Source organism: Zerene cesonia, chromosome 20 (assembly GCF_012273895.1).
Source record: "Zerene cesonia ecotype Mississippi chromosome 20, Zerene_cesonia_1.1, whole genome shotgun sequence".
Taxonomy (NCBI): Eukaryota; Metazoa; Arthropoda; class Insecta; order Lepidoptera; family Pieridae; genus Zerene; species Zerene cesonia.
Window position 1 is genome coordinate 3,215,487 of NC_052121.1, and position 19,017 is coordinate 3,234,503.

Genomic DNA, 19,017 nt, shown 5'->3' on the forward strand with positions numbered 1-19,017 from the left:
CTTTATATAATACGTAATGACAACTGGCGACATAAAATTGATCGAAATACATCCCAGTTGTTCAAACGTATATCAAGTCAAACATACAACATAATCTTAGGTACATTATACCTACATATCTTCTATCAGCATAATATATTGACCTTATTTTATGGTGCAAGTATCAGCATAAAAAGAATTAAAAGTGTAAAGAAGAGACTGTTAAATAGAGCTTTTCATGACATATTTTTTCTTCCGATACCCATATTATTTGTTTATATTTATTATTAAAATTTATAGTTCCTTTTTTCAGTAAACCATAAATGATATAATAAGTAAAGCTGCTTGAGTAAAATAATCTACTATATAAAAATAAGTCGGGTTTTCCTTCCTGACGCTATAACTCCAGAACGCATTAACCGATTTCCACGGTTTTGCATTCGTTGGAAAGATCTTGGGCTCCGTGAGGTTTATAGCAAAGAAAATTCAGGAAAAATTTGAACAAAAAAGCGGGAAAATAATTTTTCACATACAGCCATCTGGTGGCGAAACGGAGTTCGCCGGGTTTGCTAGTTGCCTAATATATTTCGGAACGAATAGAATTTATTAAACTGTCAAAGTCGATTACATTAGTATTGTTAGTTTCAAGTTGCGAAATCATACCATCCAATCACCAAAGATTTTATCAGTGTTTTATCAGATAGCTTTGAATAGGTTTAGCTATACCTTTGTTTCTCAAGCACTAATTGCTGTAACGACGAGGGAAATGAAAGCGTTACAGTGTTAAACACCAAATTAGAGATTTTGATTTCACAATTTTACTAGACATTTTACAATTAGGCACTAATAAGCGTATGCGATAGGAATAAGGTAGGTATATAGATTTGACTGAATTGAAAAATGTCTTGTATTTGGAGGTCAGTCGAAAAATCACATCGCACCAAAAGAAACTGATTAAAATTCACAGTGTTTGTTCATCATAACCAGTCGTAGATATACGAATTGTAATACTTTATTATAAATGACATTTATTGTGATTTAGTATGTACGAAAATTCGAAATCTTTTTCATTATTGCTGTGGTAAAATTTTATTGTTGCCTGAATGATGAAGATGTTGTTGAGAAATGTCGGTCTATAGCGACGGTGATGATATGTACTTGTAGTTCTATTGAAATTTACCCATCTATACATATAATTAAAAATGAATCCCCAGTTCCCTTGGTCACGCCACCATGCGTGAACGGCTGGACCAATTTCAAAAATTCTTACACCATAAGAGAGCTGTAATTACGCTGAGTGACACAAGCTATATATGTGCCACGGGTGCAACCGGGGCGAACAGCTAGTGGAGTTTATTTGATTATGGCTACACAACATCATTAACCAAAAAATAACCAGCAATATGTGTAAAAATTTATTAATTTTCAATACATTTGTGGCAGCTACTATTAGTGTAAAGATAATTAGCTCTTGGAATATGCAGTTTCTACGATAATTATGTTCTCTAAAACAAATATCACAACATAGTATAAACTAAGTGTTATAATGTCTATAACTGACACGTTATTAAAATTTTACTACAGTGACAAATTTGAACATGGCTTGCAATGTAGTTGCGAATGTGTAAATATTTACAGGTATTATATCGGCTGCTAACAACTGAATCGGTTTCTGAGCCTCCAATAACAGAACGTATACTATCTTTTTCTCCTTCAAGTCAAACTTTTCCCAGCCACAAGCGTAGACGGATCTCTCAAACGATTCTGAAGCGTTTATCAATTTCTGACCAAGATAGCAGTACAAAAAGAATACGAGGAAGCAATATATTAATATCGGCGCAAATTTCACCCACTCCTGGAGGGGTAAATAGAAAAATAAGCTGATACACACGGCGTTCGAACCAAAGTTGACTCCAAGAGGTACGCTGTATAAAGATTTTAAGTTGTTTGTAATGTCCACGGTCAAAGCGTGGCGAGCGACGAGTCCTGGCAGTTTCTGTTTAACCAGATCATTATGAGATTGGTCATATTCAGGAATGTCCATTAAATACATCTCCTCTGATAGCATCTGATACATGACAGCCGTGTGAGCGATGAGGAACAACAGGAGCGCTTGATAGTTCAGAACTACTGTCATTATACAAAATTCTTGTGCACAAAGTATTGTCAGACATACTTCCCGGTTTGGCGATGCGGTTAAGGGTTCCAAGCCTAGAAATGCAATACAATATAACCGTTTTTTATTCACTGATTTTCAATAGAATATTGTAATTGGGTTATTTAATCCTAATCCATTATCTGAGGATATTAGAAAATATGTTAATTACCTCACTGTAGTCGTTTACAGTTTCGCAAATTGTCGCAATTGGTGAGTTAACATGTAACGATTGTGCTTCAATAAGCAGACACAACAGAAACAAAACCTACATGGATGTCGGAATATCGGTGGCAGTTTTATGTTTGCTTATTGAAGTAACTGGGGTCAATGAATTTACAATTAAACAAATTGAAGGTACCCACGGTCATCTAGCGTAGTAATTTTGAAGTGAGATAGTTCTATTCTTTTTATTCTTAAAAAGTCATGAGATAAAAAACACAAAAAATACAGTCGAATAAATAACTTCCTCCTTTTTTGAAATCGGTTGAAAAACTCTTTGCTACCTACGCAAAGTACGCTACGTTTAGTCATAAATTTTGTATTTCCAATAAATACCTTCTTATATTAAAGATTTTATAGAAAAGTATAAAATAACAACTAAAAACATTTTCCTGCTTACCAACACAGGGCGTCATTGAGTAGTAGTCATTAGTAACATCAACGCGATGAGGTAAGTATATAAAAAATGCATCCACTAAATTGAATCCATAGAAAATAAATACGATTATTTTAACGACTGAGAGCAGTTTCTCATACTTTTTCGTGAGACACAATGTTTCTCGGGTTAGTGTATCATTTTCGTTTACTTGCTTTAAAACAGTTTTCAGTAAAGGCCTGTAAAAATAAGATTATATTCATAACTAATTGTAAGTAAATAAAATCAATTTATTTAATCAACATTTATCAATGTTTATTGTGTTCAATAATTTTATGGAACATGCTAAAATATTTTTTATAATATTTAGGCAACAATTGATTAAAATTATAATTTACACATATCCTAATACTATACATTAATAAATGATTTATTTTAAGTTATTTGTAGGTTTATTAAGTCAATTGTATTATTAATTTTAATGCGGTAAATACTCATGTGCACCCACGGCTCCCAGGGGAAAGGCCGTGGTCATGTCATCAAAGTATGTCCCATCAAAGTGTGCATGTAGTCGTGGCTCAGTGTCAGAACCTCGAACTTCAAAGTCGATAAGTCCGGGTTCGAGACCAGGCGAACGTGCAGGAAATAAATTGATTTATCAATTTATCTGCCCATGTGGATAACATCACTACTGCTTAAAACGGTGAAGGAAAACATTGTGAAAAAGTTCGACGACATCTACCTCCCTGCACTTGGCCAGCGTGGTGGATTATGGCCTCGTAGGAGGCCTGTGTACCAGCAGTGGGAGCATATATGGCCTGATGATGATGATTATAATGATGATCCACTATCCACTTATAATCTATACTTGCCTTTTCATTATAAACCAGTAGCTGTTATTCACGGTGAGCGCCAAAATGGAGATATTAACATAGCTCTTGATGAAGTCTCCAGCGCCTTCCGCATACTTCGCTTGGTAGACCACACTACCCACTCCATACACGTAAAAAAGTAGAGACAAGTGAACGATCCAGAAGGGTGCTATTGCAATAGTAGAAAATGATATAACCTTGATATTCTGATTTCCGATTACCAACAAGCAACAGACGCCACGGTCACTTCGTCAAAATCTATTCGTATTTATTATTCGAAATATATATTAATTAGTGAAACGTTTGCAATATTAAGTACTTATAGTATAGTAAGTGGTTATCCATTGGGAACCAATGCTGCATAAATGACGGATATTATCTATTACAAATTATATATGATACATATTTTTGTGTGTTTTGGCATATGTATTAAGATGGTAAGTAGCTGTTTATATTTAAGTATTAAAATCAGATGTATACCTTATGTAAAGAAACTTAAGGACCATACCAGTGAGTAAGGGTATCAAGCAAAATCGTAGTAAAACATTGAATATGTAACAGACTTGTGGCCTTTTTAATAATTCTTTTATGCATATTTAAATACAAGTTACTTATCCAAGTAGTCAAAAATGGATTTTACCAAAAATTTTATCTTTATAAAGCGAAAATCCAGCCAATTTCGGCACGACGTTCACTAGCCATATCAGATTATCAACCCGATTCCCGTACAGTCGGGATTTAGTATCCAAGAAACCTTCTTTTAAACAACGAAAAAGGCCCATTTTGAGATAAAACAAGCAGTGCGCTTGGGCACGGTATAAAAATAATGGTATTGAATGGGAAACCTAGTGGTAGACGCCGAATGCCAATAATATGTAATTAATTGAAACATATTAATGCCTGCGAGTTTGTTTATTGAGATTTTATTTTCATTGGGACTTCAACCTATAACGGTTCTGCGATGAGGCGGACACAGCGGAAACAAAAGCCTTATAGATATCTCGATGGTACTTTTATTTTTACTTTTCGAATTAATTGGGGTCAATGAATTTACTATTAAACAAATGTTACGGCTATCTTACGAAGTAATTTTGAAGTGAGTAGATAGTCTTTTTTATTTTTATACTTCGCTTAATTAAACGTGTTTTTTTTATTATGTGTATTAATTGTGTATAAATAAAAATAAACAAAGTATATACACCCCCAATAAGCACATAAAACAAAGCAAAAACAAAAAAAAATCTAAATTTGCGATTCATATTATTTATAGTAGAATTCATTGTTATTGGTACAATAGGTTGTCACTTGTCATGTTTATATTTCTGCTTTACATCATTAAATTCGAAGTCCCTTTTTATTATAATACTAGCTGCGCACCAAGAAATAATAAGAATAAAAAGTAGGAATATCGGGATAAAAAGTAGCCTTTATGTTATTCCAGTGGTCCAGCTATCTACGTACCAAATTTCATTGCAATCGGTTCAGTAGTTTTTGCGTGAAAGAGCACAAATACACTCACATCCTTACAAACTTTCGCATTTCTTATATAATAATAATAATATTAGTACGAAGTAGGACTAGAAGGATAATAAAAAATTTTACATTTTTCAACTGCACATAATAAATATCTTATATCTGCTATAATATTATTTCAGTAATGTGCTACGTTCTCTCAACTTTTTTTTACGATATTATTACTTTTTTAACCACATGCAAAAACATTAAATTTTATTTACAACAAACAAACATTCTATATAAACCACAGTGAGTAAGTTCAAAATATAATTGCAAAAAAATATGTAATTAAAAGCACACACAAGTGTCACTTTTCATCGTCAATTAACCGCCCATGATGTATCATTATGAACGTGACACCCTGAAAGCAAATACTGTTATTTGCAACGAATATTATATTAAAAATATAGTCGATAATTATACACAATTTTAGGGTTCCAAATTGGGAAAGAAAATCCGGGGATGCGAAACCTTTTTCCGCGTTCCCGCGCCCACCCGGGTGACCGCCCGACCGAGTACGGCCCCTCCGGCCCCCTCCATTCCTGCGACAGCCCAAGCCGAGGTTCGCGGTCCCCGACAAGGGGGGAACGCCCTTGAGCGTGTCGCTACCAGGATGAACCTTCAGTTCACCCACGCGCCCGTGCTAAGATGTAGTAGCCCTTCAGGCTAGCATTGAGATTCATCACAAAAAAAAGGATGCGAAAAAATCCTACATCCTAATGATATTTAGAAAAACGGACATTTACAATTTATACACTTTTGGCACAGGTTGGCACTATTATAGAACTTCTGATGGATTGATCCATAAAATATTCAAAACGTAATATTTTATTTATGAAAATTCTTTAATAATATTTGTCTAAAAGGAAAGAAGGCGCCATCTTCCGATAGATTGTAAATAATGTTTATGACTATACGTGCTCTTAGATGGCGCTGGCTTAGTTTATTTTATGACATACTAGATGGCGGTAGCAGAGCTGTTTAATATTGTACCCATGAATATGGCTAGTTGTTTCTTATAAAATTCTTAATAAGAATAAATTATCATCATTTAATGTCAATTATTAGTATATAGAAAGCAAAATTAAACTGGATCAATCCTTATTTCAGCTATATAATATCAATTGATTAAAGATAACTAACTGTCCTTACGGCTTGAACGGTTCAGTCACGTGATATTCTAGAACTACATATTTTATACTAAGGTCATTTTCATTGTAATGATGCAACCTACATTAAAATCAATATAAAATCTTTTCATGTATTTGTTGTAAAATGCAATTTAATTGGAGAAAATTAATTTATAAATTAATTTTAAACTCTAAGGTGGGTGTGAGTGTTTATTACGTTTTACATGTAATCCAAGTAATCCAAATTTCTAATATTTAGTTGAGTATCTTGATATGTATTTTTTTTTTTGTTTTGAACTTTAACTTAAATAAATGACTATTTAAATGATGCCTTTGGATGATAATTCCTTTAGAATACATTTTAAAATTTTCAAAATATTTCTACTATGACATACTAGGTAAAATCAAACAAATTATATCCATTTACCTCAGATTTATATTCCAAGCAATTGACTTTCCATATGCATGCACAACAACAATCACAATAATATCAATAACATCATTCAAAATATAAATTAAAAATATATTATCTAGTATTCGATAAATATAAATAACGTAATACTCTGGCTATTTACAAAATTCCACTAAAATAAATTAAAGCTTCATTGCGTGACTCGATAGGCCGGTTCCCGGCTTGTTTCTTGTCAGCTTCGTTCCGAGCTGACGCTGCGGACCCTCCTGATAAAGTTCTCAACTTTTCGGCACGGGCTCTGACATTCCTGATTCGATTCTATAAGAAAAGGTCCCAGATGATTTTCCCGCCCCTCCGGCGAACGACTGCCCGAGCCTTTACTTAAAAACGGTTCCAAATCAGCATTCACAGAACGTGTTGTAACCGCGTTTGCGTTTTCCTCCAACGCAACTCTTTCCGCTTCCTTCTGTCGAAGCCACACTGGAGAATTTACATAAACCCGAGGTCTCTCTCTCAGCGCGTTGCATCTTTCCAAAGCTGGTCTGTATATGGGTGCCGGGGGTCTGTAGGCAGCTGGTATGGGCACACCCCTTCCAATGACACTACAAATTAATCCCTTCAAAGCTGCTCTAAAGTCTTTTAAATGATATGCATACAAAAGTGGATTAATTGCTGAGTTTAAATGGGAGAAAATAATGCAGAAGTATGTGAGAGGGTTTGGTATATCTAGCTCAGGCATAAATGCCTTTATGGCATTAATAGTGTACAAAGGTATCCAACAGATAATGAAGAAAAAGACAATAATCGCCAGGTTCTGTGTAGCTTTCACTTCGCGTTTCTGAGCCGCTCCGAGGACTCGCAGCATAGTTCCAGCACGACCTTGTCCGCCTTCTACAGTCACCACTGCACTCATCTGAAATAAGGATAAAAAATCACTTGCTATTTATAACTCCAAAACTTTATTTAAGTAGGGTTTTAAAGGTCGTCTTAATAACATTTTTGATTAGATATTTATTTGTATTTACTTCTATCGTAAAAAAATTGCATCGAGAAGATTCGGCAAAAACTATTTAAAAGTACCTATCATAAATATATCTCGGTGGCATACCGACAATGAACCTCATACGTACGTTGGTCAAAATTTTGTTCCAATATGACCTTGTCACGAGACAATAGCTGCCGTTACACGGTACATAGACTAAGTTATATAGCGTAGTATATATAGCATGTTTTTACCTATTAATTTGAAAATACCTCGTCTCAAAATGCTAAAAACACACTTGAAAAATAGCATCAACTAAATTGTCTCACTGGCTATTTTACTGAGTAAACGTAAGGAATTTATTTAATCCTGGAAATCCTAATTAGGATATCAGAATAAACAAATGATATTATTGTATTACACAGACATTCAAACATACAGGTGAAGCTTATAAAAGAGTTTAAATCCAAGCTTAGCTTAGCTTGAGATGTCTGTCTATACTTACTATAAAATAATTTAAATTATTTTATTAATTCGTAAGTTCTTATACATACAAAACCTCGTATTTGCAAGTAATAAAAATGGTAATTACTATACGTACTATATATACTTAATAAAAGCATACTTATTTATGAACACGTAAATTAGTACCTACTAACATAATTCAGTCATGCAAAATCAAAGCAATTCATTTTTCTTGGGTCGTTGACATCGTGGTTGGTGAAAGCATGCGTAAATATACAACTTTCTACAAAAAAAATCATTGATAGATGTCAAAATTTGAAAATATGAATCCAATTCATATCTATAATAATTACTGATCTTTACTTGTAATATTTTTTGTATTTTGAGTTAATATTTAAAAATCAAATTTGTAAAAAATTAAAAATAAAATAATTTCACATTTATAATCCTGATTTTTTGTTTACCGATCTTGAATAGATACTGTTTTTTTAGGTTCTGCATTTTTTTGTATAGATGGCGTGTGAAAACGACCTGTTTATCATGATAACACGCAGTGGGTATCTCTCGATTGACACCAATTAATTACATTCAACTCTGTCCAGTGTAAACCAATGAAGGATAAAAAAATAAGTCTAACTTTGTAATGCTAGTAATGAAACAAGTTACATCTCGATATTTTCATTAAGAATGATTCAATAACCTCAAATTCTAGGTTTTTCAAGTGAAATTACTTTTAAATAAATGTGCTAAATTAAGCATATCTTTAGTTTCTTTATAGTTAATATCTGTAAAAAAAAATATGTGTAAAAATAATTTGTAAATCACTGCAGTAAATAAAAAGAGCTGTATAGAAAAGAAGTAAATAAGTATGTTAATATTAATAAAAATTAAATCATCCTTCAAATTCATAGCTGGGTATTTACAATACGGTCTAAATTCGAAGTGAAATTATGAACCGAAAATGCGACGAAATGGAAGTCTGGAAAAAATTGGTGGAAAAAGAAAAGATACGAAAGGAGCTTCGGTAAGGGATAAAAAAGGAATTTGAGTTGATGAAGTCGCTTAAAAATCTGAACTTAAAATTAAAGAAAAACCAAAATCTAAAACATAATTTTTTATTCTCATTATCTACTACTGTGTTTTTCATCACAGCCGGTTTCAAAACTTCATTGTCTAATAAAATAACTGTACAACTCTAGAATTGTTTGAGGAAGATAATTGATTTATTATTTGACTTCCGATATTAATTGGACTTCAAAACTGTACATTCTAAAGGCTTATTTCGCTATTTACGCAGTGTGCTTTTTTTTGTATAATACACCTACTATTCTCATATAATATCTGTAATATTTAAAATATATCCATATATCTTTTTTAAAATGGATTGAATATAACAGCCTGAAATATAAATAATAACCATATCGCACTTGATTTTCCAAACAATGTCTTGTTGTACACCGATAAGCTTAACACGCTGTTTATCTCAATTCTAAAAGAATGTTGTTCCGATCTGCTTATTAAGGAATAACGTACCTACTCGTATAACAACTTGAAGAACCGTTTATCCGTATTATGAAAGGATACATTTTAAATATATTTAGCATTTTTTATCAACTACACGCTTCTGTATATTAGTTATCGTAGTGCCCACGGCTTTGTACGCGTTAAATTCGAAGTAGTTTGAAGTTATGCATATAAACCTTCCTCTTGAATAACTCTATTTACAAAAAAAAACCTCATAAAATCCGTTACACTTGTAAAGATTTAAACATACATATTGTCACAGGTACAGAGAAAGCGACTTCGTTTTATACTATGTAGTTATAAACCAAATCGTTACTTCCGCATTGTGCACAAATTGTCTTCGTAATAAAATAATTTATATTATTACTTGCTATATAATGCTATAACGAGTGATATCATGATTTTTTACATATCTCAAACGGCGATCTCGAAACCTTTTATCAAACCCTGGGCGCCTAGCTATTTATATAATATTATCTCTATACCTACATTTGATATAAATGAATCTCTGATGATGGTCACAGCTTCACGAGTGAACAGCTGGACCGACTTTATTCATTCTTTTTTGTGTTGTGAGTGTCAGGTCGGCTAGTAATCTATATGAATAAAATGTAAAGGCGTAAAACTCGAGAATGGCTCGACATATTAGGCTTATCTTTTTTAACTCTTTCATTAGGGCACTAGGAAGGTTTTTATTCAGAGAAAAAAACGTACCACGGATGGAGTCGGGGCGAACCGCTAGTACTAATATAAATTACATTTGACACACACAGAACAATGATGGCTCAGCATTTGGGAACTCGGACTACAATCGAAAAGCCGGGGGTTCGAAACCGGACAAGCGTGAAAGAAATAAATCGACTTTTCAATTTATCTGCACATTAATCGTGATCTGCATCATCACGGAAACGGTGAAGATAAAAATTTTACAAAATCAGCATGTCCAAAATAAATGCTTTGACTATATGTGACATTTGTTAACCTGCACTTGGCCAGTGCGGTGGAATATACCACGAACCCTGATAGGAGAGCTGTGTCGTTGCAGTAGGAATAAATATGTGCTGATGATGATGACGATGATGACATATGACTCAATAGAAAATGAGTCCTCAATTTCTTCCACAGAAAACATACCTGTTTAACAACAACGCGATAAATATGCGCGTAGAATGCAGCAAGCAAAACACTGGGGGTGACGATGGTCGCGAAGTACAAAAAGAGGAGGTAATTATAGTCCATGACCTCTACGAAGTAGCAGCTCGGTGTGGGACCGACTGCAGCATGCCAACCCAGGAGCGGCAGGAACCCAACGCCGGCGCCGGCCACCCAGCACACCGAGATTATTGCTGGAAATAAATACAGCATAAAAAAAAAAAATGATAAATTCAGGCGGAATAAGCAGCCCACAATGTTTTTATTTGTGTTACTAATACTATACATGTACTTATAACTATTATTTATTTACTTTTATTTTAAGAACTATATCTCTAACCCATAGTGTTTTTTGCATGAAATTTTGGTAAGATAAGTTACAGCTGCTGATAATACTGGAGGTATAACCTTTAAATCTGGGTAACAATTGAGGTTTTGAAAAAATTAGATAAATGGAAACATAATCTTAATATATAAAATTCTCGTGTCACAGTTTTCGTTGCCATACTCCTCCGAAACGACTTGACGGATTTTGATGAAATTTTTTGTGCTTATCCGGTATCTATGAGAATCGGACAACATCTATTTTTCATCCCCCTAAATAATCAGAGTAAGGCAGAACAGCGTTTGCCGGGTGCAGCTAGTGTATTATAAGTTTAACAGCAGAAAGATTATTTTCTCTTCAATTATTGAAAGTTAAATCAAATTAAAAGTACATTTCCGAATTTATTATCGAAAACACGTCGAAAATCATCTGAAATCCAAGCGCGTGACGATATTAATTTTGTCTTATTATAGCATAGGGATAATTCGCTGTTTTATATCCAAAATTGTAATTAATTATTTTATAAATTGAATAATTGTAACACAAGATAAGAACAATTATGAATACACATCCCGGAAGAGTGATAAGATTTGTAAGAAGGTACTTTTTGTCATAGGATATACAAATGTGTCATCTTAATATCATATACCTCCTATACCACAGATAACATAATACTGTATTACCTATGCTAACATTTCTAAGTGAGCTAATAAGAATAGTTTTCAAGCCCTTCGATAATTATACATGTAAACCATGTTGATAATATTGATAACTGTAATGTTTACCTAATTGATTAGAAAATATAAATCGTTTGTCAATTTCTGGTCAGATAACACCTAGAGTATGTACATAAGTAATAAAAACATTTTGTTTTTACTTATTTTTATATTACTTGCAAAGTGATATAAACAGGTACAGTCTTAAACACTTCAAATGTGTCAAATAGTTTAATGACAGAGCCTATGTACTCCACGGCGGAATAAATATAAAATTTGTAGTAATAGTAAAGTAATAGAAATTGTTTTAAAATAGGAAACCATTGAAAATATTCCAACGTAAGTACCAAGACTGTCATAATAGACATATAATTTTAATGTTTCAGATTAGTATTTTCTTGTGTTTTATTTTACGCGAGTATTATACATTTAGAAATTAAAGACTTATTAATATTAGTAACCCAACGGGAAGACTTGTGACCACGCTCGCTGTAAAGTGTACGAAACGTGTTTAAATTCCGTTTAAAAGTCTTTCATTTCTAAATTTTTCAGCTGTTTAAATTTCGTAGTCATTTAAACACGTAGAACTACGTCATTGATGCGCCTTATTTTGTTATATCAATATTTACATTTTTCAAGGCGGACAGGACCTGCTTATTCATTTACTTTTACGATATTTAATTAACAATTGTTATAAATCGTGTTACCTTATTATGACGTAGCTTTATATATAAATTGACATCGATTTCATCCAGATATTAAGTAGGCACATTTATTTTCGGTTGAATTACTGAAAAGTTTTCATGTATTTATGAGTTCTAAGTTATAACTTATTCTAAATTTTGCCAATGTACATCAAACAATGTAATCAAGTGTGTTTCCTCAAGACTTGAGCCATTATTATAAATGAAATCCATTTATTCTTTTTTCATTCTTTAATTCAGATAATACTGTGTCAAATCATAAAAACTCTTCAACTGCCTAGAAAAGCATATATAAAAAGAATATACGTTGGCACAGATACTATAAATACTATACACGTGGGTAATCCCTTGAACGTGACGCGAACTAGGAAAATCATAAAACTAGCTATGGCTAGTTGTATGCAACTATTCGTAACCTTACAAAGATTCACTCATCACACTCATCTCTTCACATATTCCTTACCTATTATTTTATGCTACCGGTAAATAATATTAATAATTACCTCATGTGTTTGGATTAATCCAAGAATATTTAAATACTCGAGCTATAAGGATACTAATAAGGAGTATAGAATCACTACATAGCAAAAACAATGTCGCTTCCCGCGTATGACCCTGTTTGTATGGATGCTTCGATCTTTAAAATTACACAACGGATTTTGATGGGATTTATTGAAAGATAGAATGATTCAAGAGGAATATTCATATGTATAATAACATCTGTTAAACTACTACGAATATAACGCGTGCGAAGCCGCGGTCAAAAGCTAGTGAGTTATAATAGAATAAGGTATATTAATGCTAGTCTTAGTTTTCTATTCAAGCAAGAGTAAATGGGCTGATGTGTGTCGAGCCGGCCATCCATCTAATCTGAGATAGTGAAACCTAGATAAAACATATGTTGTAGATGTCAAGGAAAACTTTCGACGATTTGGTTCAAACAAGATACGATTGACAGTTTTTGTGATATAGCACTTTTTCAAAAACCGTATAACGTAACTTTGTAGTTCATACAAGCACTATGAGACACAAACTTATTTCGATCATTGAAAATTTGTTAATCTCCACTTATACTTTATATGTATAGTCTGCTGCTTTTAAATGATACTACGGCACTCTTCGCCAGCGACAGTCCAGCTCACACTTGGCCGGCTTTTTAGATTGATTAGAAACAGACCGACTATATAAAAAAAGTGATATAGGTCATAAGAAAAATTTTAAGCTTAGAAAAAAAATGATCTCGCATCTCACAAAACTTCTAATTGATTTAATGTATGCAACCACATAATTGTATAAACTGAATTATTACGATAAACAATTAACAGAATCCTGCAGCGCGAATGAATCCTAAATTTATAACACAAATTAAAAATATTCAATTAATGTATTCTATACAATCACAGTTTCGCGAACAAATAACAAAAGAGGCAAGTTATATTTTTCATTTCATAGCCATCTCCATAACCATATAACAATAACGTCATTACACGTAACTAATACACAAAATTACATAACGTTTGAAATGCTTCAATTCGATAATCGACATGTTTGCTTTTTTATTGACTCTTGAGTTCAGATAAAATTTATAACTCCAATAATGCTTATATAGTTAGAATAATTAAAGGATACATCAACCTCTAAGATTCATAGTTCACTAATAACAATAAAAACAGGTTTTTATTGCGTTATATTATAAGTGAGCAACAATTGTAAAAGATCGATAAAGGAGAACAATTACCTACTGTGAGTTTGTGAAGTCACTGAACTATATCAGATAAACGAAAGCCGTACCTTTCTAGCAATAATAACAATGAACCTGTATGTTATTTACTTGTTTTACAGTAAAATACTTAAAATTACCACGCAAAGGTCAATGGTCCAAAGGTATAATAAAGATCGATTTGGTTAAAAAATTTAAATAGTGTTTTATGTTAAAAGCTCTTTGTTGTAAAGGATTATAATTTTTTTTTTTTTATGATACAGTCGGCAATGGAGTTGGTGGGACGCCTGATGGTAAGCGCTACCACCGCCCATGAAAATTTGGAGAGACATAAGGTCCATTGCAGAACTTACACCTCTACAAATGGATTGCCGACTTTTCGGGAAGGGATTTAGAAAGGATTGGCGATAGGAATAAAGGAAAGAACTGGGAAGGGTAAGGAAAAGGATATGGGCCTCCGGCTGCCCCACTCACCGAACGAAACACAGCAGAATGCTATTTCACGCCGGTCTTCTGTGGGGGTGTGGTACTTCCCCGGTGCGAGCTGGCCCAATTCGTGCCGAAGCGTGCTCGACTACCACATACAGATGACATTATAATGACAATCCGTCTTGTTTAAGAATTTAAACTTATAATATTACAATATGAGATCATCGGTATTCAACTCACATCGCTACGTTAATGGATAATTACCTTGATTAAAAACTTAAAAAGAGAAAAATAAATAAGGCCAATTAATTTTAAATATTTTGTTTCTAAATAAAGCGCTTTACACATCACCGACTATTAGACGGTCTTAATATTAGATATCAATGCCACATCAACTGATTACAATTGCATGTTCGTTGTTTTTAAAAAGAAGCTATAAAATATGCGTTTGAAAACGCCATCTATTAAACCCAGAGAATATGTATAAGTACCTACCTAGTTTACCTATGCTACTAAAAAGACCGAGAATTACACCGACACAAAAATAAAATAAATAAATCCCCATCGGAAGAAGTTTTACCACGGTAAAAAGTAGTTTTTATCACAGTAACAGTGTTCAAATTCAAAAACCAAAATCAAAATTAAAAATTACAACCATAATAGAAAAATAATTTATTACATATATAAATACCATTCGAGCCTCGAGGTGCGGTCGTGGCGTAGCAGCTCGCGCATTTTATTTTTAGGTATAGTTTTGTTAAATATCTTAACATCTTCTGAAAAAAACCATTAAAAAGTAATCCGCACCTACTGAAACATCCTTGAATACAAAGTAATGTGTATGGATAAGAACAGATATTTTTTAAGGTAATGATAGATAGTACTACAAATATGTAGAACATTTTATTTGTATATCGTCAATGGTTTTTGCAGCTACTGCAAAATGTAGCCTAAAATGATGGGAATAACGTGGATTTTTTTTATGGCGATATATTATATAAGATAGTCACAAACTAACAAATTCTCTCTTTGTATAAAGATTCCAACGCTGTATTCGACGTCGAGTTCGGAGCTGGTTCTGTGGGAACATTTATTTTTATAACCATCAATCCTTAGTAAACCATTTTACCGATATTGCTAGTATCTTTAAACGATCACTTATCTTCATAAGAAAGTCTCATGAATTTTAGAACTATTTAGGTATTATTAGGTACCTACACTGAATAGTGAATCTAATGCATACGAAAGATTATATTTGACTACATTTGTTTAGTTTTCTTACCTAAAACATAGACAGCATAATACTGTACTAAACCAACTGTACTTTTCTGTATATATAAATATAATGTATCCTACAAATATTATAAATGCGAAAGTTTGTAAGGATGTGTGTTTGTTACTCTATTACACAAAAACTACTGAACCGAATGCAATGAAATTTGGTACGTAGATAGCTAGACAACTGGAATAACATATAGGCAACTTTTTATCAAGATATTCCTACGGGATGTGGACTTACGCGGGTGAAACCGCGGGGCGCAGCTAGTAATGTTTAAGTTTTCAACTGACATCCGGTTTCAAGCCTGGAATTTTAATACAAGTATAACCTATTCATATATTGCATGGGATCAATTATTATCGATCGACTTTGTCAATAGGAACAAGGAAAGTATGACTGCGTGTTCTTCATAATTACGAACTTATCAAAGCAATATTGAAGTTTGTCGCATGTCAAACTATAATTTTCGAATACTTCAGTTTTTATTATGTGACGAATTATGCTCAAGCAATCACAATCCTTTGTTTTATAATTTTTGTGTTATTGAGTTTTTGAGTATGATTTATACATATTTATATGCGTTACATCAAGCAGAAAATAACTGGATAATAAATATTATATCTGGATATTTTGAACATTGAGTGAAGATCTACAGAGGTACAGATACACATTAAAACGATACATCATTAATGTAGTAGACGATAGATGCAGTGTTAATGATATTGCGGTCCGAGTACTGACAACCCATTTACAATTAGCTTATCTAAATTAATTTTTAATTAACTAATATCTATAGACCAAAAATAACTGTACAACTATAAAATTAATAAAACAATAGCTTTAGTAACACAACTTTAATGAATAAAAACTTTATCAAAATATCACAAATGAAATAATACAATACAATGTCTCTTGAAACTCCAGAAAACCCAATCTGTTCGAGAGTATAAAATATTTTATTAATTTAAAGAGGTTGCGTTCAAGGGCATTTTATTAATTCTAACTGAGCTCTTATTATAAAAAATAGATATAAATAATGTTGAGACATAACACAATATGTTTTCGTTACATCTGTAGCTGTCGAAGTATTCGCGGACGGATACTATTTATATTATAATACCAATAAATTTTGGAACATAGATAACATTCACAAAGAAAATAATACAATCGTGTTATTTATATATAATAGACAATTAAGTCTTACAGTTAATCATAAGACGCCTTAGAAACGTTGTCTTTAAGCATCACATAATTAAGATCTATTGAAACACTAACATTCCTACAATTACAGTCAACATCGTTAAAGCCGGCATATTTTTAGACGCCGAGTTCTTCTTAAGTGATTGATCGGCATATGTTTGCAAAAGTTTACAAGGTACGGCTCGCTTCATATTCGATGTTGGGCTGTGTCTTATTACATAGCATTGCATTCCCGGCGTGACATCAACGGGCTTTCCCTTTACATCAAGTGCATTAGTGACTGTCGTATTCGTCGTAGTGATCGTCACTGATGACGTCATTGTATTATTCGACGCATTACTCGTAGCATTCGCTGGGGCTTCGTTAGTCACATTTACAGGAACTAACGTACCATTGGGCAACATTTCGTATAACTGTTTCGGAGCTGGTGGCGGAGAGTCTGTTGCTGGACCATTCACAGTTGTTACATTGGTCACCGTTGTAATAACTGTCGTGTTTGTGCCTCCCGCACTTTGGGTCTTAGCTTCCTCTTCGAATATGAAACTAGTTATCAAATTGCAGTCGATTTTAGTTTCCTCGTAATCGCCGTTGTCTTTTTTAACACCGAATTTGCAAATCTCGCCAGGCCGGGGCGTATAATTGTTTGAGGAATGAGTTTTACTGAGTGCGTAAGTGCCGGCGGCAAGTGTTCCAAGGTTGAGTAGCGCAAGCCCAGCCAACAGCGTACCGTATTTACTACCGGAGTCTTTGTATTGGTACACGTAATTTGGTGGTGAACCTCGATAGACGGGATAGCTTACAGGTGCACCTCCGTGAACTGGAGTATACCTAATTTGCTGTGGAGGATTGTAATTGTAATGATAATGCACATTAGTAGTATGACCTGCTCCGGTGCCTGGGGAATTGCCTGATAGTCCTTTACCAGGTGGATATCCATGAGATCCGCCGGATTGTGGATATGTATGGCTGCCACCGGATGATGGGTATCCATGACTACCTCCTGAGGAAGGATACCCGTGCCCACCTCCAGATTGTCCACCAGACGGATATCCATGAGCACCACCCGACGATGGATAACCATGACTGCCGCCAGACAAACCGCCTGAATGTGGATACGAATGACTGCCCCCACTACCCGAGAGGCCACCAGATTTAGGATAGCTATGTCTTCCACCACCGAAAGTTCGTTTAGATTCTAACGGACCAGTTAAAGATAGCACTAGGATTGCAAAGAGCAATCCATAAAAAGACCTCTGCATATTTTCTAAAATATAATTTTATTCACAACGAATCTATTCCCACGTTCAACACTGTCACTCGCGCGCAATCAACTGAAGTAAGCTCTGTATAGCTTCAAAATTAGCAAAACACAATGAAAGTAAACATTCTGAATATAGCGTCATATGACAGTTCTACCAACATTAGAGCACTTTCTTATACCAACACCACGGTTTAGGAGTCATACGACAAAGACTCGACAGAGACATTTACTTAAATGAAAATTTGTCTCTTTTGTAATTTCAGTTTTTACTAAAAGTAGTTGATTTTAATTCTGTTATTCATTGATATACCTTGATTTTCACATAGATAAACACCTAAAGTTAATATTCCTACGTACATTAAAAACAACGCCATCTATCGTAACATACAGCAAATTTGTCAGCAAGTAAGACTAATGCATTATAAATTTTACAGATGGCGTTTACACCAAACTGGAGCAATGGTCATAAATTATACTAAAATATTAGTATATATTATTATCCGTGACTGTATCCATGTCTGACTGAAGTCCATATTGAAATAACAACGATTATTAGTCAGACTAATAATTTATTTTATAGAGTTTTATAGAAAATCAAT

At 33.4% G+C, this 19,017-nt stretch overlaps 3 protein-coding genes across 3 annotated transcripts in view; all 3 read right to left on the bottom strand.

Annotated features, from left to right (window-relative positions):
• Positions 1-1,546: 1,546 nt before the first annotated feature.
• LOC119835103 (odorant receptor 30a-like) lies at positions 1,547-4,386 on the bottom strand. The gene is made up of 4 exons (XM_038359735.1): positions 4,245-4,386; positions 3,605-3,773; positions 2,757-2,971; positions 1,547-2,190 (listed from the first exon to the last, which is right to left on the bottom strand). The coding sequence occupies exons 1-4, from the start codon at positions 4,384-4,386 to the stop codon at positions 1,547-1,549; spliced, it is 1,170 nt and encodes a 389-aa protein (XP_038215663.1).
• Positions 4,387-6,667: 2,281 nt separating this feature from the next.
• Positions 6,668-19,017, bottom strand: part of LOC119835352 (adenosine receptor A2b) — a 37,358-nt gene continuing 25,008 nt past the window's right edge. Inside the window, exons 2-3 of the mRNA XM_038360115.1 lie at positions 10,767-10,978; positions 6,668-7,574 (exon numbers count right to left, since the gene is read on the bottom strand). Coding sequence (XP_038216043.1) covers positions 6,894-7,574; positions 10,767-10,978 — 893 coding nt within the window. The 3' untranslated portion in view covers positions 6,668-6,893. The remainder of the gene's footprint in view (positions 7,575-10,766; positions 10,979-19,017) is intronic.
• On the bottom strand, positions 17,012-18,504 carry LOC119835354. Its single transcript, XM_038360116.1, has one exon. It carries the CDS (start codon positions 18,414-18,416, stop codon positions 17,217-17,219), a length of 1,200 nt encoding a protein of 399 aa, XP_038216044.1. The 5' UTR covers positions 18,417-18,504; the 3' UTR covers positions 17,012-17,216.

Coding starts and splice junctions, on each gene's coding strand:
- LOC119835103 (XM_038359735.1), bottom strand. CDS start 4,386: ATGGGCCTTTTTCGTTGTTTAAAAGAAGGTTTCTTGGATACTAAATCC. Junction 2,972..3,604: donor TACTGGTTTATAATGAAAAG/GCAAGTATAGAT, acceptor TTATTTTTACAG/GCCTTTACTGAAAACTGTTT. Junction 2,191..2,756: donor CTCAATGACGCCCTGTGTTG/GTAAGCAGGAAA, acceptor TTGCATTTCTAG/GCTTGGAACCCTTAACCGCA.
- LOC119835354 (XM_038360116.1), bottom strand. CDS start 18,416: ATGCAGAGGTCTTTTTATGGATTGCTCTTTGCAATCCTAGTGCTATCT.